Source organism: Pimephales promelas, chromosome 2, assembly GCF_988280905.1.
Source record: "Pimephales promelas chromosome 2, fPimPro1.hap1.1, whole genome shotgun sequence".
Classification (NCBI taxonomy): domain Eukaryota; kingdom Metazoa; phylum Chordata; class Actinopteri; order Cypriniformes; family Leuciscidae; genus Pimephales; species Pimephales promelas.
The window spans coordinates 613,603-637,468 of NC_142770.1; the positions used below are offsets into that span (position 1 = coordinate 613,603).

General features: G+C 37.2%; 2 protein-coding genes across 4 annotated transcripts; both read left to right on the forward strand.

The window, feature by feature from the left end:
• Positions 1-4,328: 4,328 nt before the first annotated feature.
• cdkn1a (cyclin dependent kinase inhibitor 1A) lies at positions 4,329-10,720 on the forward strand. Of its 2 annotated transcripts, none has more exons than XM_039682907.2 (3): positions 4,329-4,529; positions 8,539-8,902; positions 9,319-10,720. In XM_039682907.2, the coding sequence occupies exons 2-3, from the start codon at positions 8,542-8,544 to the stop codon at positions 9,372-9,374; spliced, it is 417 nt and encodes a 138-aa protein (XP_039538841.2). In that variant the 5' UTR covers positions 4,329-4,529; positions 8,539-8,541; the 3' UTR covers positions 9,375-10,720. The 2 variants fall into 2 exon arrangements, with proteins under 2 accessions (XP_039538841.2, XP_088989434.1); XM_089133308.1 differs by lacking the exon at positions 4,329-4,529 and adding an exon at positions 8,027-8,207.
• A 3,568-nt stretch (positions 10,721-14,288) lies between these two features.
• On the forward strand, positions 14,289-23,573 carry tmcc2 (transmembrane and coiled-coil domain family 2). 2 transcript variants are annotated; one of them, XM_039682906.2, is made up of 5 exons: positions 14,289-14,575; positions 17,031-17,384; positions 18,294-18,904; positions 21,315-21,450; positions 21,954-23,573. In XM_039682906.2, exons 1-5 carry the CDS (start codon positions 14,573-14,575, stop codon positions 22,251-22,253), a joined length of 1,404 nt encoding a protein of 467 aa, XP_039538840.2. In that variant the 5' UTR covers positions 14,289-14,572; the 3' UTR covers positions 22,254-23,573. The 2 variants fall into 2 exon arrangements, with proteins under 2 accessions (XP_039538840.2, XP_039538839.2); XM_039682905.2 differs by lacking the exon at positions 14,289-14,575 and having other exon boundaries at positions 17,025-17,384.
• Positions 23,574-23,866: the final 293 nt, after the last annotated feature.

Below are 23,866 nucleotides of genomic sequence, written 5' to 3' on the forward strand. Positions count from 1 at the left end.
GCGATCAGAGGGGGAAGATGTAGCGACACTGTGTCGCCAGCAGGGGGTGGGATGAAGAACAGCTTTCATTCTCATTTGTTTTTTTCCTTGTAGTGTTTGTACTGTTTATAATGTTGATTTGAATTAAAACTCATTACAAAAAATATCCTGTCTCTTTGTGAATTTGTACAGTATTAAATTTAATAATTTAAAGGTAAGTCCCCCTGTAATCAATTTGATCCCTTTGACTTTTGGAAAAAAAAAGACTTAAATGTTTCTTTTCCTGAATAATTCATGTCTTAAAATATCTTGAATGTAACTCGACACCCTCGCCTTTAGCATGCGCGTTTTGTTTGTGACGTCAGCGATTTCAAAGCATGTTTTTGAGACTGTCTTTGGTTCACTGCAGTTTTGAGGAAATACTCAGTAATGCTGTCCACTTATCAACTTCATGGTGTGTCTTAAAACACAGACACAAACAACATTAAAAGCTGGATTTTAGAGGTGGACAGATCGATACTTAAATTTCAGTTTCTCTCATTTTGCGACCTGACCGAGTTTGTCAAAATACTGCTGCTGTCACAGTGCAGAGCAAGCTCTCTGTAGTCCTCCTGCTCTCGCCCCCCTCTCCTGTGTTGTACCGTCACGTGACTCACCACTACCGCTACCCGCGCATTTCTAGTCTACAGCAACTCGGTCAGAGACGGAGAACTTGTGACTTTGTTTATTTAAGAAAAAAATCCTGAAAGGAAGTGCACTAAAGAGGAGAAACATTTTTGTTAACATGCAACTTAAAAAGAGAATTTGTTTTTACATTTTTTTTTTATATTTGTGAAGTAATAATTTTGTAACTTTGTTTATTTAAATAAAACATAAGTAACCAAAAGTTAGTTCTGAACAAAAGCTTTTGTAGTACTGATTTTAACTGATTAATTACCCAAAATGCAAATCACAAAAACAAATTAAGTCATAAATTCATTTAGATTTGGGTTGAAGAGGCATCCACCTTAATTATTAAAAAGTATCGGTATCGGCGATACTGGGCCTGTATTTACTTGGTATCGCACACCTCTACTGGATTTACCACCACGGGGACTTTAAATCAAATGTTTATTTGTAAAGTGTTAATTTACTTTGTTAATGCATTAGCTTTCATTTAGAGCATTTATTATCTTTGCAAATGTTAGATAATATAAACATAACTGTCAATTTAATTTGTTTAAAGATACAACTTGAGCTTTTACATTTTTATTTTGTAAATGTAGAAATTGATTAATGCTATAGTAGTAGAATATTTTACTAATGAATAACCTTATAAAAATTAAGTTTTACCATTTTACCAAATTAAGGGCCAACATTAAAAGCAGAAATGTATTAAAATGAGATGCTTAAATGTAATTAAAATGGGTACTGGTCATGTGACGTGTATGAGAATATGTGCAGTGTGCTTTAGTACCAGCAGGGGGCGACCATCAGCTTTAACTTACAATGACTCTTATCTGGATTGTTTGGAGTTTTTAGAAGATTGCTTTTTTGAAATCCAAAGTATGTTTGTTATCGATCTAGAGCCTCTACGATGTATTTTAAGCGTTGTTCTTTGTGTTCCTCTGTGAATTAGCTCATTTTATTACAGCTGGGTTAATATTAAAACTGTTCAACAGCAGCATTCTGGGTTATTTTATCTGGCCACAAGAGAGAGCTAGAGAGTATATTTTACAAAAAACAGCATAAATCAGATTAAACTAATTTACGAATACATTCGATTATAAAAATGAAGCTAGTAAATACAATAGAATACAAATGGAAAAAGTTGAAAATATTTGTAATTAAAAAATGTATAAATTATTAGTAAAAGTGAAAAAAATAAATTAATAAAATAAATACTATTTTTTTTTAAATGCGTGAGGTAAAACTAATGATTTAAAATACAAAAAGCAGTGGGGAAAATGTGAAAACATAAAAATAATATTAAATGCCAATTAATCCCATTAATTAAACATGAAATATGATTTAAATAAAATAATTTAATACATTAATAAAATACACATAACATAGTACAGCAGGTAGAAAAATGCTTTGGTGTTATATAATAGAACCTACATTTTTTACACATTTATTATATTACTTTTTCACAGTATTAATTGTCTTTATACATAAAAATATTAAAATGCATGAAAAAAACAAAACAGATAGGTTGTGTTTTGATGGGGTGTAGTAGTAAATAATAATATATCTGGCTGGATTATTTTTTTTTTATTATTAATTCCTCAAACAGAACAGTACAATGAGACATAATCCAAAGTGAAACAAAGCAAATGGCCGGATTAAATCCTTCATTCGCGTTTCTGCAACATGACGTCACGCTTCAGACCTAACAAAGGCAGTCATTATTCTAGCTTTCATAAGATTGATCACAACTTACATAACCTCTTACAAAATCTCGACTTCAATGTGACGGCTGTCAAAAGCCTTGAAGTGTTCAAATGCTGACAGATTCGCTCATTCTGCTCAGACATTGGCTAGTTTACAGGCCAATAAGCGTTTACTTTTCCCCACCGTTGTAAATCACTTTTAGCACTAAACTCAGTATTCTTTTGGTTTGACAAATTAATTTCTAAAAGTACAAATATTCCACTTTTTTACTAATTAATACTAGCTCATAAGGCTGCATTTTAAGTTTGGATTCAGTCATACTAACAATATATCACAGAGCGAGGAGAGGTTATTCAGTGTATTTGACGAATGAACAGAAACTCAAACTTACCCGCCCTTTCCCTCTACTTACGTTCCGATGAGTCACGTGTCGAGTGACTCCTGATTTTTTTCCCGAGGCCTCCTCGCGCTGTGGAAGGATAACCGTCGTGTCTCGTCTGACTCCCGCCAAAAGCGCCAACACTAATGAAGAGCGGTCATTAATTAAACTAAAGAATGGCTTTTCCTGCTGATTGTCGTGGGAAAGATGGACTTCTTTACTCGGTCGGTCTCATTAGTGAACAGTGACTGACTGATTTTATTTCGTGCTGTTGTGTTTATTGGAACTAAATTAGGGCAGTTATTGTATTATTTTAACCTGGATTAAATATTACTATGTTTTACACGGAATAAATACATTTGGGGAAAAAAAAATACCCTTTACAATAAAAAAAATCAATTGTGTCATCCTTAATTAATTAACATATTAATGTGCCCATAAAACCTATTTAAAAAAATAAAAATCTATTTACTGTTTCACAGGTGACGAAAGATTATTTAGTTGTTGTTTTGCATGTAATCTGTGGAATTTTCTCATTATTTTACTGTCAATTAGTTTTATAAATAATGACTGGTCTCATGTCTAGTCTCATACACAGCAAAAAAAGCTAGTGTACATCCTCAATTTTAATGAAATTTAACACTCCTGAAATGTTTGACTCCCTCCATTTTAGAGTTAAAATAACACTTTTGAAAGTGTGAAATATGCAAATTTATCACATTTTAACAAATGTACTCAGTGAGTATTCTGCATATTTCACACTTTCAAAAGGGTTATTTTAACATTCAAATTTAAAGTCATATTTTTTGAAATCATACTTTTTTGTATTAATTTTTGTGTCTTATTTTGTGTTTTTGTCAATCCGAATTACAAGTTTTTATTATTTTGTATATTACGAATATTACAAAAAAAAAAATTCTACTTTTATGTCAAATTTTGACCGTCATTGTGAGTGTCAATAGAATCAAATATTGATAATTAATCTCATGGTTTTCTGTCAGTCTTTAGAAAGCAGAATTAAACAGTGTACAATTCTACATGTTTAAAATTCTAAATATTTTACAAAACCCCTAGCAACTGCTTGCAAACCTCTGGGGTTGCCGTCCCTAAATTACATTAATTATACATGAAACAGAAATCAAGATTATAGGCTAAAAAACATTTTCAAAACAATTTTGTTGGGGTAAAAAGCAAGTTTGGCTCAGCCGCAGCGATGATAAAAATAAAAAATATATTTTAAAAAAACATTGTTTTAACAGTAAGAATGTTTTCAATTATTTCTTTTCTTTTGAAGAATAGTACTATTCTTTTCTGCTTGCCATGTGCATGTACTTTTTTTGTGTAACATGTCTGTGACATGTAACTGTTCATGCTAGAAAGGTAAATAAACGCTTAAAAAAATAGTGTGTGTAATATATATATATTGGGCGGATCCACTTAGTTCGGGACCTTGTGTTCTGTGACGCAGATCCACTGGAATGTTCACGTGAAGGCGCGCTCACGCCGCTCTCGTGTTTGTCGGGCACAGTCCACGTGCTGTGCTCATTCAGCCCCGCCCACAGATTAAACACGCCCATCAGAGCTGTAGAAGTTCAAAAAGTCCCTCCAACACTGAAGAGGAACATCTCGTATCCACTGCTAGTCTCGCCACGGTTGAGTTTCTCCACACTTCAGCAGAAGACACGTCTAAAGTTGAGCTTAACCTCCACACTGCTGTCCAGGACTCCTGAAACCTCTCCAGTCCTCTCAGCAAACTGCGATTTGACAGATTTTGAACACTCGTCAGGAGCCAAAACATGTAAGTTGCTTGTTTTTCATGTCAAACAACATTGTTCAAACAACATGAACGTTTTCATGTTTGTTTGAGGTTGTTCTCATTTATCACAAGAACGTTATACAAACTTTTAATACAACACGTTTGAACTCTTGGCTGTTTCAAATGATAAGCCGAGTAATATAAACTTCAGATGAACTTTATAAATCTCAGACGAACTTTAACTGAAAACTTTTCACTTAAACTTGAATGTGTAGATCAGCAGGCTCGTGATTGATGGATTTTTATCGCTGTTTGTATGTTATTGTAAAGTGAACTCTTATCACAATCTCGACCTGTTTTCTTTCCACCGGCTTACACGAGACTTGTGTTCACGTGGAACCAGCGCAGAGTGGGCGTGTCTTCGTCACTTTTGACCAATCAAACAAAAGCTCGCCTTCCCGCCGCCGTCTTGAATGTATTTTCGTAATGAATGAACTTAACGTTCCATCACATACACCAGAATGGACTCAATGTCACGTGTTGTCATGACACCATGAATGATAGATCATATATTTTCTAAAAATATATATATATGATATTAAAAAAATACTTAAATATATGGACTTTTTTGAAATATTTGACAATGTATTATACATCACAACGTTTATAGATTTATTAAATGTAATAAGAACGTCAGATTCTGACACTTAGACATGAACTTTGGGCTGGTTTGTCATCACTGTCATATTAAACGTGTTCAAAAATATTATTTTATAATTATTATATTATCACAAGTATTAAGCCTATGTTAGTTAATAATATTTAAATATTGAGTTAAATAATAATAATAATAATTTATTTAAATAAAAAATGTTAAAACATTCTCATGGAAAAAAGATGGGCTAAAATCTTTGAAAAAACAAAACAAAATTGTCTTATAATTGACTTTTTAACTTTTTGTCAATTATGGCAAGTCAATTTTTGACTAGTAATATTTTCGACTTTTAAGTCATAATTTCGACTATTTTATATTTATTATATTGTCACGATTATCATTTTAGTGAAATAGGCAATGAATGAGTTAAATAATAAATATAAATCTCAGAAAAAGATGGGCTAAAAACTTTGAAAAAAATTATGAAAAATAAAATGATTGATTTATTGAATATGAGAGACACTTTAGTCTGAAACGTTGGTTTGTCAATTGTAAGAATCTCAAAATCATTATTCTGTATTTCTTAGATTGGCAGTATTATTTTAGTGGCAGTATTTATTTTTGTGTGAATATTGGCCTCTGCTGGGGCTCGTTCTTCGTACGTTGCTTAAAACATCCGAGATCAAATGAGACATCTAAGATGATATCATCGTGCTAATCATGATCCGGCTAATTGGGTTCTTCGAACACACCTGTTGTTTATGATTAGTATCGCTGGATTGAGTTATCTGAGATAACTGCGCGTTCTCGCGTTGGTATAAAAGGGGACATGTATCGATAGCAGAACCAGTGATCAGCAGCGCTGCTATTGGCTGTTCAGCTTGGCCAAAGAACACGCCCAGTTTTTCTCCCAAGCAGAGCAAGCGCTTTTAATGCAAGGTTATGCCGAATTTCAGTCTTTAATTAAAACGCCAGGGAACACCTCAAAGTGTGCAAAAGCCAGGAGAGAGTGCTGGCAAAACTAGAAGACAAATTAAATGCGTTTGTGGTGGCCATGTTAGATGTTTTAATAACTGATTATTATTTTATTTTTATTTTCATAATTTCATAATTACTTTGTTCATTGTAATGTCGAGTCACCACACTATAATAATAAACATGGTGAAAGTGAAGTACAAAAATATTCTACTTAATGGTAATTTTAGGCCTTATAGGCCTAGTGAGGCACTGTTAAATAAATGATTGTCTGTTTATAAAAGCAAACAGGAAAAAGGCTGAGAAAAAACTAATAATGATGCTCCTGACCCTGGCAGAAGAGCTGACCCTTGGGTTGAATGTGAATTGCCCTGTTGTGAAGGGCATCCCTGGGTTCAGTTCTTCCAGACTCACATCAGGGACCAGTAGCAGCAACACCTTCATTACTGGGAAGTGAGATTTAAATTATCAATGTACACTGTGAAATAATGTGTTGCTGCATTAAATGAAGTAGACCTATAATCCAAATTGGCTGGTTTAGTCATTCCAACTGTTAAATCTTGAGTAATGATAAATTGCTTTGTCTTGTGAAAGTAAAAACTGATAACGTATGTTAATGTAAAAAATATTTTGCCATGAGTTATCAATCACATTGCACTGGAGAGTGAAGAAAACTTCTCAGATGACTGTCCTTTGGAGGAAGAACTTTAATTGAATTGATGGCTTTAATTGATTTATACTTGTGCCTATGCCTATTATTTCTGACAGGAGTCCACATGTACAGAAAGGCCTACAGAAGAGTCTGCACACAGCAGTGATACTGTGTGCAGAAAGCTCATGTCATTGTGTGCCCTTGTCCTAGAGCTGCATTGTAACTGGTCTGGGGTTTGGGTCAGGGAATAGGGTCATAAAACACCTGTCTCCATGCAGGATCCTGTTGTAATCACCTGTTTAATGGAAAAATGCAGTTCTCAGCATAAGTGTATGTAATACCGTGAGTTTGATATTTATAATTTTCCTTACCATGTTCAAATAATGTTCATAAATGTGAATCTCTTAAAATTCCTGAGTCATGCACAGATCCTGGCCATTTTGCTTTCACACTGATTTGTGATATAGAACATGGTCACACACCATCTAAAAGATTTTACTCAGTCAAATGCCTTTTAAAAAAAGTGATATAATATTCCAAATCTGGAATATTAAAAATTGTAATAGTAATTTGGCTGCACTGTATAAGCCCCCTTTCTGCTAACAAAATCCCTTCATTGAGGCCTTGATGGGAACATGTGTGTAGTCTACTACAGTGTATGGCACCAATCACGTAAGTTAAGCCTGAGGGACTGTAAGTCATAATCGGCATGGTCATCATGATTGCATTATCTTCATTAAAAATTATAATATAGCCTACCCTAAGTTGGCAAAAAAAAAAAAAAAAAACTAAGAGCACTAACGTTACTTTGCGAATGGCATGACAGAAAGCTTCTCCGCATCTCCAATAGTGTAAAGGAAGCCACTCGCAAATAATTTTAGGGCAATGCAAACATTTTGTGCTGTTGTTGAAGCCCGATATCGAATCGAACATTAATGTGCATTTCCAACAAAATAATAATGTATTTAAACGACACCCTCACGACGATCGTTTCACGAGAAAACAAAAATAAATCTCAGAAATTAAGCTACACTATCGCGCTGCGCTGAAGGACTTCCGTATCAGCCGCGATCTAATCCTGTTTACATGAAATAAGCCTGCTCGCGAGCAGGTTCAAGCTGACGGACCTGTTGCTATGACAGCAAGTCCAGGATGAGCGTCGAAGAACCAAACGATCCAAGATCATGGCAAATCGCCAACAATCAAATCCAGCTAACTGAGTTAGCGACGTACGAAGAACGAGCCCCTGGTCAGACGCGCTCACTGCAATCAGAGGAACATGTCCACACATGTCTCTGCAACTAATGACTCAAAGCAGCTTTTAAAAGCTGATCTCAGAACAGCAGAAATACTCAAACCTGAGGAGACGAGCCAGACACTACAAGGCTTGCAGGATAAATCAAATACACGGGTTGGGTTGTGGGTTCAATACAGCAAGGTTTTTAAACTCTACTTCTAGAAAATGAATATGTGCAAAATGATGTTCTCTGTTTTTTAATGTTTTTAATTAATTTATGAAGCCACTGGCTGCATACTTTATCGTTGCATATTACATTGGTAAATTATAATGCCATCATATTCTGTGCAGGCGTTAGCTTTGCTGTGATAAAGAAGCCTTACAACATAATAACTTTATTTTGTGTTATCGACAACTCGTAAATTGTCGTGGAGTGGGGGCTTAAAGAAATCCCGAGCTTCCCACTCGTATTTACGACATTGTGGTGTCGTTCAACTCGTAGTAACCGTTACTCTCGTGTCTTTTGCTTCAGAAAATGGCACACAAGCGGATCCTTCGAGCCCTCGGAAACGGGCCGACGAGAAGAAACCTGTTCGGTCCGGTGGATCGCGAGCAGCTCCAGCGCGAGTATCGCGACGCGCTGAGGAAAGACCTGGAGGACGCGTCGCGTCGCTGGTGCTTCGACTTCGTCGCGGAGAAGCCTTTGGAGGGCGGAGACTTCCGCTGGGTGGGCGTGTCCGGCGTGCGCGTTCCTGTGCTGTACCGGAGCTGTGAGGACGCACGGAATCCCGCAGGATCACCGGGAAAAGAGAACAGATTCGGTTCGGTTCCGCAGGGCGTGGAGAAAACGCCGGAAAAGAGAGCCGAGATGAAGAGGAAACAGACGAACATCACAGGTGAGAGATATAACGTTTGGATCGGGAAGATTTTGAATGTTTTAAAAAGAAAAACGCAAGGCTGCATTTATTAGATCATTTAGAAAAAAAAAACAAACAGTAATATTGTGGAATTATAATTTACAATAGCGGTTTTCTATGTGAATATAATAGTGTAATTTCTTCCTGTGATCAAATATTACTTTTACATTTACATCATTACTTTTACTCCAGTCTTCAGTGTCATGTTCCTCTAAAATGTGGATCTGATTAAATTATTATTATCAATGTTGAATGATAGTAAAAAAACATACAGAGCCAAAATTTTTGAATGGCTGGCAGTGTATATAAACTGTTGAATTAAAATGCTGAGTAATAATGATGGTGTGAATGACAGTCTGACTACTAATAATAGATGCTTTCTGTTATCTGAACAGACTTCTACCAGGCAAAGAAGAGGCAAGTGGCCACGCCCCGCAAATCAGGACAATAACACACTCAGGACCTGTGTGTGTTTGTGTGTTTGTCATGCCTGGACTCTCCTCACGTGTAAAGACATTCAGTAACTGACGTGAACTCAGTGGATCTTCTGTTTTCCTACACCGTAATCTACCTTCATAGTGGAGTTCATAGCTGTTCCCACAAATCTTCGTTTTGTCTTCATCATGTGTTATTCAGGAACGGGAATCGGTCTTTGAGCACTTCCTGTTTATATGTTTGCATTTCAAAATATTGAAATGCATTTTTACCTGAAAAATCCCTTTAAATTCGATGTGTGGAGGAAAGATTCGAATCATCCACGAATGAATCTTTCAGAATCACGAAATTGCGAAAAGGGTTTCATTATGAACACTGATTTTTGTCAGTGTGCACATATTCAAATGTATTGCTTTATTGCACAAAATATGTTGCTAACTTTAAAAACTGATATTTTTAAAGGTTTGGTGCCAATTTTTTTTTTTTGACACATAAAAGTTATTGTTATTATTAACATAAACCTCAATTAAGCTGCCAGTATGTTCTTACACATATTCTTCACGAAACAAGAGCAGAATCGCTGTAGTTTTTTTCATACGTTAATTCGTACATCATGTCGCGTTAAATTTAGTGCGGAGATTAACGTACAAATGTTATACAGGGTTATTATTGTTAACTTTAACTAAAACTGTTAAAAATATTTCTGTTAATTGAAATGGTTAAAATAAAACATACATTTTAGTTGGAAAACAAACTAAATTTAAACTGTTTTTAAACTTAGAACATTAACATTAGAAATGTTGCTTTTCGCAAAAAAAAATAATGAAAAGTTTAAGTGCTAAAAAAATATACAAGCACGAATAACGAATACATTTTTTACTGTAATTAACATGAAAGTATATTATTCAGAATATTACTGAAACTAAATCAATAGCGATTGGTTCTGCTCATGTTTTGTGAAACGGCTTCTGAAACTACAGCATATTTACAAACACTATCAGTTTTCCGGTTGTCATGGAAATACAAATAACGTCGAGCGATAACTAAATAAAATTAAGGAGAAATGTTAATCCCAGAATTTATACATTGAGTAATTAAGATAAAAAGCTTAATTCTGTTTAAGTTCTGAATTCCGGCCAACGTTCATGAAATCTGTTCTAGCTCTCCTGTATTTCCGCGACTCGTCTGTAAATATTCTGTTAATATCAGGATTATTCGCTGTTGATTCCGAATTGCACTTGTTGTTTTGTGTAGCATTTTTGTTAAAGACCTCTGGATATATGCCATATTTATTTTACTGATAAATGTTGTATTGTAGATTGACATGTAATTGTTCTATAAATAAAACTTTATGAAGAGAAACTCTGGTGTATGATCTGATTTGTACGAATAAATCACTATATTTAAAATATTCATGCTGTTGATTGTAAATGTGTTTTTGAGGTCAACCATTTTCCTAGGTGGATGAACTTCTGGTGCTGCTCGTGTAAACCGGCCCTTGCTGTTAATTGGTGAGTAAATCCATCATATCAGTATCATGTTAACAAGTTACGTTTGAGAAGTAGACATGAAATAGCATTGAACTTCCATCATGTGGTGTATATCCAAATGTGTTGCAAAACGAAATTTAATTATATTACCGTTAACTACCATTAAATTGTGTTAATTATTAGCTAGACTTTAAAAAGCAACCTAAAAATGCCAACATACAGTAGATATTTGACTATTAGTTCAAATTAACCAAATGCGAAAAGGAGACGGAGCAAGTTATGAGTATTCTGAAATGTATGTATTTTGTTAGAATAACGTAGAACATTAAATTAAATTTGCAGAAATGCATATTTCTGCATTTCATTTAAGAAATATTGAAATTTCATGCTAACTACAGTATAAGCTTGCTTTCACAACATAATAAAATAAAAAAGGTAATTTTCATGACATTTCTGACATTTTCCCCCGAAACTGTGAGTAATACACTCGCAATTGCGAGAAAAAAGACGAAATTGTAAGAATTATTTTAATCCCCTGGTGGAAACTTTTAAATCCATACTTTTAAAACCTTGTGTTAGTTGCGTATTTTAAGATGGATACGTCTGTTAGTTGCGTATTTTAAGATAGATCCGTTTGTAAGTTGTGTATTTTATAGATCCGTGTGTTAGTTGCGTATTTTACGATAGATCCGTGTGTAAGTTGTGTATTGTGAGTTTGTTGTGTATTTTAAGATAAGTACGTGTGTTTGTTGCGTATTTTAAAATAGATACGTGTGTTAGTTGCGTATTTTAAGATAGATCCGTTTGTAAGTTGTGTATTTTATAGATCCGTGTGTTAGTTGCGTATTTTACGATAGATCCGTGTGTAAGTTGTGTATTGTGAGTTTGTTGTGTATTTTAAGATAAGTACGTGTGTTAGTTGCGTATTTTAAGATAGATCCGTTTGTAAGTTGTGTATTGTGAGTTTGTTGTGTATTTTAAGATAAGTACGTGTGTTTGTTGCGTATTTTAAAATAGATACGTGTGTTAGTTGTGTATTTTAAGATAGATCCGTTTGTAAGTTGTGTATTGTGAGTTTGTTGTGTATTTTAAGATAAGTACGTGTGTTTGTTGCGTATTTTAAGATAGATCAGTTTGTAAGTTGCGTATTTTATAGATCCGTGTGTTAGTTGCGTATTTTAAGATAGATCAGTTTGTAAGTTGCGTATTTTATAGATCCGTGTGTAAGTTGTGTATTGTGAGTTTGTTGTGTATTTTAAGATAGATCCGTGTGTTTGTTGCGTATTTTAAGATAGATCCGTTTGTAAGTTGTGTATTTTATAGATCCGTGTGTTAGTTGCGTATTTTAAGATAGATCAGTTTGTAAGTTGCGTATTTTATAGATCCGTGTGTTAGTTGCGTATTTTAAGATAGATCCGTTTGTAAGTTGTGTATTTTATAGATCCGTGTGTTAGTTGCGTATTTTAAGATAGAACAGTTTGTAAGTTGCGTATTTTAAGATAGATCCGTGTGTAAGTTGTGTATTGTGAGTTTGTTGTGTATTTTAAGATAGATCCGTGTGTTTGTTGCATATTTTAAGATAAGTACGTGTGTTAGTTGCGTATTTTAAGATAGATCCGTTTGTAAGTTGTGTATTTTATAGATCCGTGTGTTAGTTGCGTATTTTAAGATAGAACAGTTTGTAAGTTGCGTATTTTAAGATAGATCCGTGTGCAAGTTGTGTATTGTGAGTTTGTTGTGTATTTTAAGATAGATCCGTGTGTTTGTTGCGTATTTTAAGATAAGTACGTGAGTTTGTTGTGTATTTTAAGATAGATCCGTGTGTTTGTTGTGTATTTTAAGATAGATCCGTTTGTAAGTTGTGTATTTTATAGATCCGTGTGTTAGTTGCGTATTTTAAGATAGATCCGTGTGTTTGTTGTGTATTTTAAGATAGATCCGTGTGTAAGTTGTGTATTTAATAGATCTGTGAGTTTGTTGTGTATTTTAAGATAGATCCGTGTGTTTGTTGTGTATTTTAAGATAGATCCGTGTGTTTGTTGTGTATTTTAAGATAGATCCGTGTGTTTGTTGCGTATTTTAAGATAGATCCGTGTGTAAGTTGTGTATTGTGTGTTTGTTGTGTATTTTAAGATAGATCCGTGTGTTTGTTGCGTATTTTAAGATAAGTACGTGTGTTTGTTGTGTATTTTAAGATAGATCCGTTTGTAAGTTGTGTATTTTATAGATCCGTGTGTTAGTTGCGTATTTTAAGATAGAACAGTTTGTAAGTTGCGTATTTTAAGATAGATCCGTGTGCAAGTTGTGTATTGTGAGTTTGTTGTGTATTTTAAGATAGATCCGTGTGTTTGTTGCGTATTTTAAGATAAGTACGTGTGTTTGTTGTGTATTTTAAGATAGATCCGTTTGTAAGTTGTGTATTTTATAGATCCGTGTGTTAGTTGCGTATTTTAAGATAGATCCGTGTGTTTGTTGTGTATTTTAAGATAGATCCGTGTGTTTGTTGCGTATTTTAAGATAGATCCGTGTGTAAGTTGTGTATTTAATAGATCTGTGAGTTTGTTGTGTATTTTAAGATAGATCCGTGTGTTTGTTGTGTATTTTAAGATAGATCCGTGTGTTTGTTGTGTATTTTAAGATAGATCCGTGTGTTTGTTGCGTATTTTAAGATAGATCCGTGTGTAAGTTGTGTATTGTGTGTTTGTTGTGTATTTTAAGATAGATCCGTGTGTTTGTTGCGTATTTTAAGATAGATCCGTTTGTAAGTTGTGTATTTTATAGATCCGTGTGTTAGTTGCGTATTTTAAGATAGATCCGTGTGTTTGTTGTGTATTTTAAGATAGATCCGTGTGTTTGTTGCGTATTTTAAGATAGATCCGTGTGTAAGTTGTGTATTTTATAGATCCGTGTGTTGGTTGCGTATTTTAAGATAGATCCGTGTGTAAGTTGTGTATTTAATAGATCTGTGAGTTTGTTGTGTATTTTAAGATAGATCCGTGTGTTAGTTGCGTATAATAGACATGGCGAATATATTTCTGTAAAAAAATCGACACTCTTCTCCATCGCAATCTCCCGAATGCCACAGATGTCAACAGTGTTAATTATCCTTAAAAAGAATTTGAATAAGAAAAGCGACGTCGCATGTGTGTAGTGTGTGTGTATCTCATGTTTGTGTGTTGCAGGTGCTGCTCTTCAACATAGTGACCCAGATGTTGTGAAGGGTGTTGCTATGAGACGGCGGACGTCAGTGTTTCCCATCAGCCCCTCCTGTCAGTTTGGGAAATGTCACACACGCACACAAACACTCACACATTATATACATTCCTTGTGATTCTCGCTCTGAAACACACCCCAAATCATGCCCTCATGAACAGACACAATGATGCGCACACGCATAGATTTAGCTGCAGTGTGTGTGTGTGTGTGTGACGCATGCTCCGCTGATCTCCCCTCCCCCTCAGCTCATCTGCGCGTCGAAACACACAGACAAACACACACGGCCGGAGAGACCAGAAAGAAACGCCAGAAACGGGCCAGACAAAGATGAGAGAAGCCGATATCGACTCTAATGTAAACCATGGCAGACTCGACTGAGAGATAGACAGATAGAGGAGAGGAAAGGGGGAGGGGTGAACACACACAGACAGAGAGAGAGAGAGAGAGAGAGAGACATGGCCCTCTTACACGTCTCTGCAGTGAAGCTGCACCTCCTGCACTGAAGATCATGGTAATTTATCGCAAATTAATCTTGTGTTCCTGTGTTGTTATCCATCACCCGTCCATCTATCATCCGTCCATCATCCATCCATCATCACCCGCTCGCCTCTCTCACACGCTTTTCTGCGTCTAACCCGCCTGACACATGTCCTTAACTGTACAGCAGGTGTCATGCATGCGTGTGTGTGTGTGTGTGTGCACCTCCACTCTAAATGCGGCCTGTAGATCACACACGCACATGCTCTTGACGGGTAACATGCCTCAGATTCACATGCATTCAAAGATGCATGAACTGCGCTGACCTTTAGCCGTGTGTGTGTGTGTTTCTCAGAGAAATGCAGTCTAGCATGCTGTTTAGTGCAGGTAACATGCATGAAGTAACACACACACACACACGTGTAAAGGTTAATGCATCTTCACACGCATGCAGAGAGCAGTGTGTTTCCCTGGCTGGTTGTGTCACACCGCGCCCCTCGCATCTTTTCACGCACGCTCATTTGTTTACGATGATTTGCTGCGACTTTCTAGCGCTTATTGCGACGCTGCATTTATGAATGATTAATTTCTGAGCACTTGATTTCTCAGTGGTGTCGTTGGCATCATGCGCTGCTGCTTCAGGTCGTTGCAGTGGGTGTGAATCTGCGTTTACTGTGTTCTTCTCTTAGTTTACTGTGTGTATGGAAAGATTTCCGAGCAGAAAGTGGGTCACGGTGTCTCTCTCGTCAACAGACTCGCTCATATGACCGAGGTGTTAAAATTAGTGTGTGTGGTTTCATATCAGATGTTTGATGTTTGATTCAGCTCCGTTGTGTGTTCATTGTGCGCAGGGTTGGAAATAAACTTTTTCACTCACCGCGCAATTTGGCTACTAAATTTTTAAGTTATCGGCCATTCAGAACTTCAACTAGCCACAAAATGAGAAAAAACACTAAGAAATGAACCAGATTAACTGCGTCACAGATTATATTATACAATTTAGATTTCATACATTTCATTTCTTATTCAAACAAAATCCTGCTATCCAGAATCTCCTATTAATTAATAACATTGCTTTTTTTAACCCCTTAGCTGTAACCCCCCTTTTTGAGAATGGGGGTTAAAATGCACTATTCAGACTTAAATGGTTGTAATTTAAGAATGCTTTGGAATATACCCAAGTTTGGTCTTGTTTTAAAGAAAACACTCAGCAGAACATTGCTGAAGTGAAAACACTTCAAAAAATGAAAGTATGAAAAAGTTATGGAAGTTTAAATTTACAGTAAATCAAATATACTGTACTATATATTTTTAATTTTTTAATAAAATATATATTTTACAAAATATTTTTTCTCTAAAATTTCTATAAAATCAAAGCCATAAGTCTTATCAAGTTATGTTCCAAATTTGAAGTTGATATCACAAAAATTGAGATTTTGTAGTACTAAAAATAGCCACCGGGTGCCATTGAATTCCATAGAATTTAGTTGTATACATTCTGCCTTAACAAATTAATACATTTCTGTCCAAATATTAATTCTGTCACAAAATTTGGAACCTTGAGACTCTGACCTTTCTGACAATATCAGTTTTGTCAAGATTAGAAAAGGTTTTGATCATAAATTATGAAATATAATGATGCCCAAAAGGGGAGGAGCCTGATAAAATAAGTACCGTTTCTATGGTAACGCAACGTTCAATTATAAAAAAAAAAACGGTTTTCACACGATGAATTCTGAGTTTATAAGCTTTCTAATGATACCTAATTTATGATAACTACTAAAATATGTGATATAATAAAAAAGGCGATAAAAAATAATATTATATTTTAGAGGATAATAAATATTATAATTTTTAGAGGATAATATTATACTATCATTTTTTTATTGAAAAATACTAGATTATATGTTTTATTACGAACTTTTAGCATAAAAACAGAAGTTTCAATGATTAAAAGTGGGTGCATCGACTTTTTGTGACACAGGTCAAAACTCCTGTTATGATGCAGATTTTTTAGGTGCACTCTTGTCATAAATTCATCAATTACTCTTCCTACATAATTTGTAACACAAAACAGGGGTAGAATATCTATTTAGAAGTTTTAGACCTTTCCAACGATATATAATTTGTCATAATTAGATTAGGATTTAATAGAAATATAGTGAAGTAAAGTTAGGCGTCCCGGTACCGGGACAGTGACAGTTTAAAGCAAGAACCCTAACCCTAACTGCCCAGAACTTAAGACTCATCTAGTAAATGCTTCTTGATTTAAGAGTTTTTTTGATATTTGGACTAGAAACAAGACAAAAATACTAAGTAAGAAAAGTGCCAAATTGGCTAGTGATTTGATCTAGTGAGTTTTATCTGCAGTAGTGGGTTGGCGTATGTTAATTTCATACCCTGAACATAATGAGTAAAGCCCAATTTTTAAGACTCCAAATTGGCTAGTGATGGCTTTCTAATGTCAAACCCTGATTGTGTGCATGCAGCTGGATAAGAGCGAGGTGTCGACTCTCGGGCTGCCGCCGTCCGCGAGCCATGGCGGGTCCGACGGGAACATCAGCGTGGAGGCGGGACTGGACGGCGAGGTCCAGAGAACGCGCGCGGCGCTGGAACATTTGCAGCAGAAGATCCTGAAGATCACCGAGCAGATCCGCGTGGAACAGGAGGCGCGGGACGCTAACGTAGCCGAGTATCTCAAACTCGCCCACAACGCGGACAAACAGCAGGCGTCGCGCATCAAACAAGTGTTTGAAAAGAAGAACCAGAAGTCTGCGCAGACCATCGCACACCTGCACAAGAAACTCGAGCACTACCATAAGAAACTCAAAGAGATCGAACAGGTAAAATGAGCGATTAATCGCAGTTAACAGGCTACGATTATTAGTTATGTGCAGCTTGTCAGTGAAGCACGGCTCAGTAAACCCGGCTCACTCTGAAAGCACTGCGAGAGTCGCTTATAACGTGCAAAATGAAAAAGCAACACGCCTCAAATATCTTCCCAAAATGAGAAGCATTTATGAATCCCTCGTCCAACAAAAGACAAAATTTAACACATCAAAGTATTTCAATATTGTGTTCATTTCAATTCGCTGTCATCTATACAGCGCTTTTAACAATATATATTGTTTCAAAGCATCATTACAGTGATGACAGGAGATTAAAATAACAGAGGTTGTTTTGGCTTTACAGCAGCTCAGAATAAAGTTATTATCCAGCTAAAGTATTAATTAGCTTAGTAAAAATGTGTTATTAACTTAGGGGGCGCTAACACGTCCCCGTTTTTAACTGAAAACAGAAAACTTTTAATGCATTCTGGATGTTCATTTGCACGACAACAGAACGCAAACTTTGGAACGGGATGCAAGGCACAAGTTTATAAAAAAAAAACACGTAAACTTAAAAAACGTGAATCTGTGAAAATAGTAACGGCGCCCACATGCATACTATGTGTTTAGGCTATAGGTATACTATGCGCATTTGAATATTTTTATAATATCCATGCGAACTGCAGGGGGAAGTATGCCTTCACAGGGGAGCTTTTTCAGAAATAGTATGATGAACATGGGGATTTCCTGAAATGACGTGTGTTATCGTACTTATGTGTTAGACGCCCTCTGGTGTTCAGATGGAACAGCATTTATTTATTTACAGCACGATCACAGAGCCGTCCTTCACTGACAAGCTGCGCATAAAATAATAAAAGTTCTCCATGCAAATTTTCCAGAGTAATCACGTCTGCTTTTTTGCAGAATGGTCCGGCGCGGCATCCCAAAGACGTCTTCCGGGACATGCATCAGGGGCTGAAGGACGTGGGCGCGAACATGCGCGCGGGAATCAGCGGGTTCGGAGGAGGCATGGTCGAAGGAATGAAGGGCGGAGTCTCGGCGCTCACGCACACCGCAGTCGTCTCGAAACCACGAGAGTTCGCCAGCCTCATCCGCAACAAGTTCGGGAGCGCTGATAACATTGCCCACATGAAGGACAGTCTGGAGGACGGGCACCCGGAAGAGACACCGCGAGCTCTGAGCGGAAGCGCTACGCTAGTCTCCAGCCCCAAATACGGCAGCGACGACGAGTGCTCGAGTGCAACGTCCGGGTCCCCGGCCGGGAGTAACTCTGGTGGGGCCGGTGGGCCGATGTCTGGGATGGGAGCCACCATGGGGAGCCCTCGGCTCGACGGGCATCACCACCACCATCACCACCACCACTCGTCGTCTTCCTCGTGGGATGCGCTGCTGGAAGGCCTGCAGGAGATCAAAGTCGGCCAGGTGCACATGGAGGACGCCATCGAGGACATGAAAGCGCAGCTGCAAAGCGACTACGGCTACATGACGCAGTGTTTGCAAGAGGAGCGATACAGGTAAAACTGAATCATCTAGGAATCGTTCCTTTTAGCCGGTTAACTAGCGGTGTAGCGATAGCCTCATGTCATGATCCAACACGATACTGTACTCACAATACCATATTATTGAGATACTCCAAGACATATGGGAAAAGGTTAACAAAAAATGTATTGTTGATTAAAACGCTAAATTTGGTATTTCATTGTGTGTGTAAATGAATAGTCTTGGACTTGATGCTGGAAAGCCAACGAGACTTCCTTAGATTTCCACGACGCATGCGCGAGAATTGCGATCTGCTTACACCACTTCAGATCGCAATTCTCGCGCATGCGTCGTGGAAATCTAAGGAAGTCTCGTTTCTGGCCTACAAGGAAGAAAAGAAATAGTCGAATAAACTCGTTATTTTTGTTTGTTTTTTCGCACAAAAAGTATTCGCGTCGCTTGATAAACATATAGTTGAGCCACGGTAGTCACTTGGGATATTTAAACATTTTCTTCATTGACTTTTTGGGCCGTCAAGAGGCAGTCCCTTAGGAGCCAATGTGGTAGTTATACAGCTCTCAAATTTAATCAAAAATATCTTCATTTGTGTTCCGAAGACGAACGAAGGTCTTACGGGGTTGGTACAGCATGGGGGTGAGTAATTAATGACTTAATTTTCATTTTTGGGTGAACTAACCCTTTAAAGGAATTCAAATAATCACAAAATAAAAGCAGGGAAAATTATGAAACAGTTCTAAAAGGCATTAAAAGAGATATAAAGACAAAAAGTAGTTTTCATCTGGCAAAACACCGGTGTATCATATTTTTCACAGATGTTGATAACACTGAGTCTGTGGTGTTCTTTCGGCCTAAATAATCTATTCAACGTCTCCAATAGATCTGATTTCCCCTAAAATCGGACAGGAGGAGCTCTAGGAAAGGAATCGACCCAGTCTGCACCCCACAGAACAGATTTGGTCCCCGACCTCGAGTTTCACATCAAAACACACAACTCCACCACAGACTCAGGTCATCAACATGGTCTCATCTCTCACCTTCCCAATTAACATTTCAGAGTAATTTATGTTTGTGTCTTACTCAATCCTCAGTGGCACTTGAGTTCAGTTTAGAATCAAAAGGAGGATACACCGAATGAACCAATCTAGAGATGGATAATTGAGCCAAAGAACCAAACCATTCATGTCCAACTCAAAAAATAACTTTGACAATTAGAAATGGCTCATTTTTGAATTGGTTCTTTGTGATTCATTCATTTTGAACCGATTTCTTTGGTTCAATAACTCATTTGGTTATTGGCTCATTTGGTTATTATTAGCTTATTTGGTTATTAGCTCATTTGGTTATTGGCTCACTTGGCTATAGGCTCATTTGGTTCCAGGCTCATTTGGTTATTGGCTCATTTGGTTATTATTAGCTTATTTGGTTATTGGCTCATTTGGTTATAGGTTTATTTGGTTATTGGCTCATTTGGTAATAAGCTCATTTCGTTATTGGCTCATTTGGTTATTGGCTCATTTGGTTATTATTAGCTTATTTGGTTATTAGCTCATTTGGTTATTGGCTCACTTGGCTATAGGCTCATTTGGTTATAGGCTCATTTGGTTATTGGCTCATTTGGTTATTGGCTCAGTTGGTTATTGGCTCATTTGGTTATAGGTTTATTTGGTTATTGGCTCATTTGGTAATAAGCTCATTTCGTTATAGGCTCATTTGGTTATTGGCTCATTTGGTTATTGGCTCATTTGGTTATAGGCTCATTTGGTTATTTGCTCATTTGGTTATATGCTCTTTTGGTTATTGGCTCATTTGGTTATAGGCTCAGTTGGTTATTTGCTCATTTGGTTATATGCTCTTTTGGTCATTGGCTCATTTGGTCATTGGCTCATTTGGTCATTGGCTCATTTGGTCATTGGCTCATTTGGTCATTGGCTCATTTGGTTATTGGCTCATTTGGTTATTGGCTCATTTGGTTATTGGCTCATTTGGTTATTTGCTCATTTGGTTATGCTCATTTGGTTATTGGCTCATTTGGTCATTGGCTCATTTGGTCATTGGCTCATTTGGTCATTGGCTCATTTGGTCATTGGCTCATTTGGTTATTGGCTCATTTGGTTATAGGCTCATTTGGTTATTGGCTCATTTGGTTATTGGCTCATTTGGTTATTGGCTCATTTGGTTATTGGCTCATTTGGTCATTTGCTCATTTGGTTATAGGCATATTTGGTTATTGGCTCAGTTGGTTATAGGCTCATTTGGTTATAAGCTCATTTGGTGCTGCAAATCATCAATCCAGAACTAAAGTTTGATTCAGTTTGACTCAGTGAACCGGCTCGACTGGTTAAAAACGCTTTATTCAAGAATCAAACCTCACTATTTTTCCAGAGCTGAATGTTCAGGTGTGCGTCTCCTCTCTTTTTCCTCCAGATATGAGCGTCTGGAAGAGCAACTGAATGACCTGACGGAACTTCACCAGAATGAAATGAGCAATCTGAAGCAGGAGCTGGCCAGCATGGAGGAGAAGGTGGCGTATCAGTCGTACGAGAGAGCGCGAGACATCCAGGTGAGCAACGATAACAAAGAATGATCGAGGCTTCATTTTGTTTCAGGCTCTACTAGAACAGGTTTCCCTGCTTGAATGTTGATTATTCTCTTTATATTCTCCATTGTTGCAGCTCCTCTCTTCCCAGTCTGTCAGTAACGCTCTGTTTACTTCCTGTCTCTATGAAGACCCTCCTTCTGAAAAACACACTGTGCTCTGATTGGTCGGGTGGAGCAGTGTGTCGTGATTGGTCGAGTGCTTCGAGCATGTTTGGGAAATGTCCCGCCCCTTACCACAACCGCCAGTTTAACACACTACTTACTAACTCAACCAGACCCCGCCCCTTTATTCTGCATATTAATTATTTAAATGAGGAATATTGTGACATGTCCATTCCCAGAAGAAAACTATTTTGACATCCCTAATTACCTGTAATTAGCCCTAATTACCTAAAGAGCTGTAATCACAGAGGGACTTTGTAACTTGTACACTAAACAAAGTTCTGTACATGTGTTTGTGTGTAGGAGGCCGTAGAGTCGTGTCTCACCCGCATTACCAAACTGGAGCTGCAGCAGCAACAGCAGCAGGTGGTTCAGCTGGAGGGCGTGGAGAACGCAAACGCTCGAGCCCTGCTGGGAAAACTCATCAACGTCATCTTGGCCCTGATGGCGGTGCTGCTGGTGTTCGTCTCCACCATGGCCAACTTCATCACGCCCCTCATGAAGACGCGCGCTCGGGTCGGCGCAACCCTCGCCCTGGCGCTCTTCCTGGTCACACTGTGGAAACACTGGGATTGGCTTGAGCTCTGTCTGCTCCCCAGCTGAAAGAGACGAACAAAGTACACCGAACTTAAATTCTAACTGTGACGCATCCCTCCCATCGTACCAGAGCTTGAAGGATGTATGAGAAAGATTCAGTAAGGAGATACACCATGGTCTACATGGCTCTACATTCCCGGTCTTTTCCTTCTGAATGAGTTTCTTTCCTGTTTTAGACCACTGAACTCATTTTTGCTTTAAAGGGATAGTTCACCCAAAAATGAAAAATAGCCGATGATTTACTCTCCCTCAAGTCATCCTAGGTGTATATGAGATTCTTCTTTCAGACGAATACAATCAGAGTTATATTAAAAAAATATCCTGGCTCTTCCAAGCTTTATAATGGCAGTGAATGGCTGTTTCTGTTTTGAAGTCCATAAAAGTGCATCTATTCATCATAAAAGTGCATCTATCCATCATAAAAGTGCATCTGTCCATCATAAAAGTGCATCTATCCATCATAAAAGTGCATCTGTCCATCATAAAAGTGCATCTGTCCATCATAAAGTATGCTTATAGACTTAAGTCAAATCCGTATGTTAATTTGTCTGGAAGATAGTTATTTTACGTTATTAAGTTTTAAATATGAATATTTTTCTTACACAAATGCATGGCTTCACTTCAAAAGGCCTTTATTAACACCCCAGAGCCTGTGGAGCACTTTTATGATGGATAGATGCACTTTTATGGACTTCAAAATAGAAAGAGCCCTTAACTGCCATTATAAAGCTTGGAAGAGCCAGGACATTTTTTTTGTATTCGTCTCAACTCCGATTGTATTCGTCTGAAAGAAGAATGCCACATAGATCTAGGATGACTTGAGGGTGAGGGTGAAAATCATGGGCCAATTTTCATTTTTGGGTGAACTATGCCTTTAACTAATGAATGTTAAAAATGGTTCTTAGAGCGGAGAGTCCAGCGAATGGTCTTCTGCTGATGCATGGCTTTAAAATCAACACTCGTTCACATTTCAGATCCAAACTTCTTTGGAGCTTTTGACACCAAAACTGTCTATGAAAATGTGTTGCGTTTAGTTTGTTTTGTCTCTATGTCTGTTGTATATGAAATATCTCATTACGGAGGAGAGCGAAACATTGTCATTTTACTTTGTGTGTTGTTAAGTGATATTTCGACTAGGGTGAAAAGGCAGAAACGTAACGTCAGTAGTCAAGAATCAATAAGAATCAAACACATCCGTCATCAGAACATTTTTGTAAACACAGTAATAGTGTAACACGCTCCATTGGCTAGATCACATTTATCATGTTTCTACCCGTTTGCTAAATCTCAACACCACTGTATTCTTAATAAATACATTTGCAAATATAGGCTTTTGTTTTCATTAGGGCTTGTGCAGCGATGATCCTATTGGAAGCTCATTGTTATTACCCTTTTTATTTTTATTATGGGTGAACATATTTTCGTATTGGACGAGAATCTGCTGCAATCCAGATACAAACTTTAATCCAGATCAAATTCATTAATCCCAGGATGGATTACACCGAGTCACATGAACCTGCTTTGGGCTCAAAATGATGAACAGCCTATCCTACGCCTTATTCACGGCAGCGCCATCTTTGATTTTTAATGAGAATGAAAGCGAGGCTGTGAGGGATAGA

Excerpts from the sequence above, each read along its gene's own strand:
- cdkn1a (XM_089133308.1), top strand. The coding sequence starts at position 8,049 with ATGTCCACACATGTCTCTGCAACTAATGACTCAAAGCAGCTTTTAAAA. Across the intron at positions 8,208-8,538 it reads TGTGGGTTCAATACAGCAAG|AAAATGGCACACAAGCGGAT; the intron begins GTTTTTAAACTC and ends CTTTTGCTTCAG. Across the intron at positions 8,903-9,318 it reads GAAACAGACGAACATCACAG|ACTTCTACCAGGCAAAGAAG; the intron begins GTGAGAGATATA and ends TTATCTGAACAG.
- tmcc2 (XM_039682905.2), top strand. The coding sequence starts at position 17,025 with ATGCAGCTGGATAAGAGCGAGGTGTCGACTCTCGGGCTGCCGCCGTCC. Across the intron at positions 18,905-21,314 it reads TTGCAAGAGGAGCGATACAG|ATATGAGCGTCTGGAAGAGC; the intron begins GTAAAACTGAAT and ends TTTTTCCTCCAG. Across the intron at positions 21,451-21,953 it reads AGAGAGCGCGAGACATCCAG|GAGGCCGTAGAGTCGTGTCT; the intron begins GTGAGCAACGAT and ends GTTTGTGTGTAG.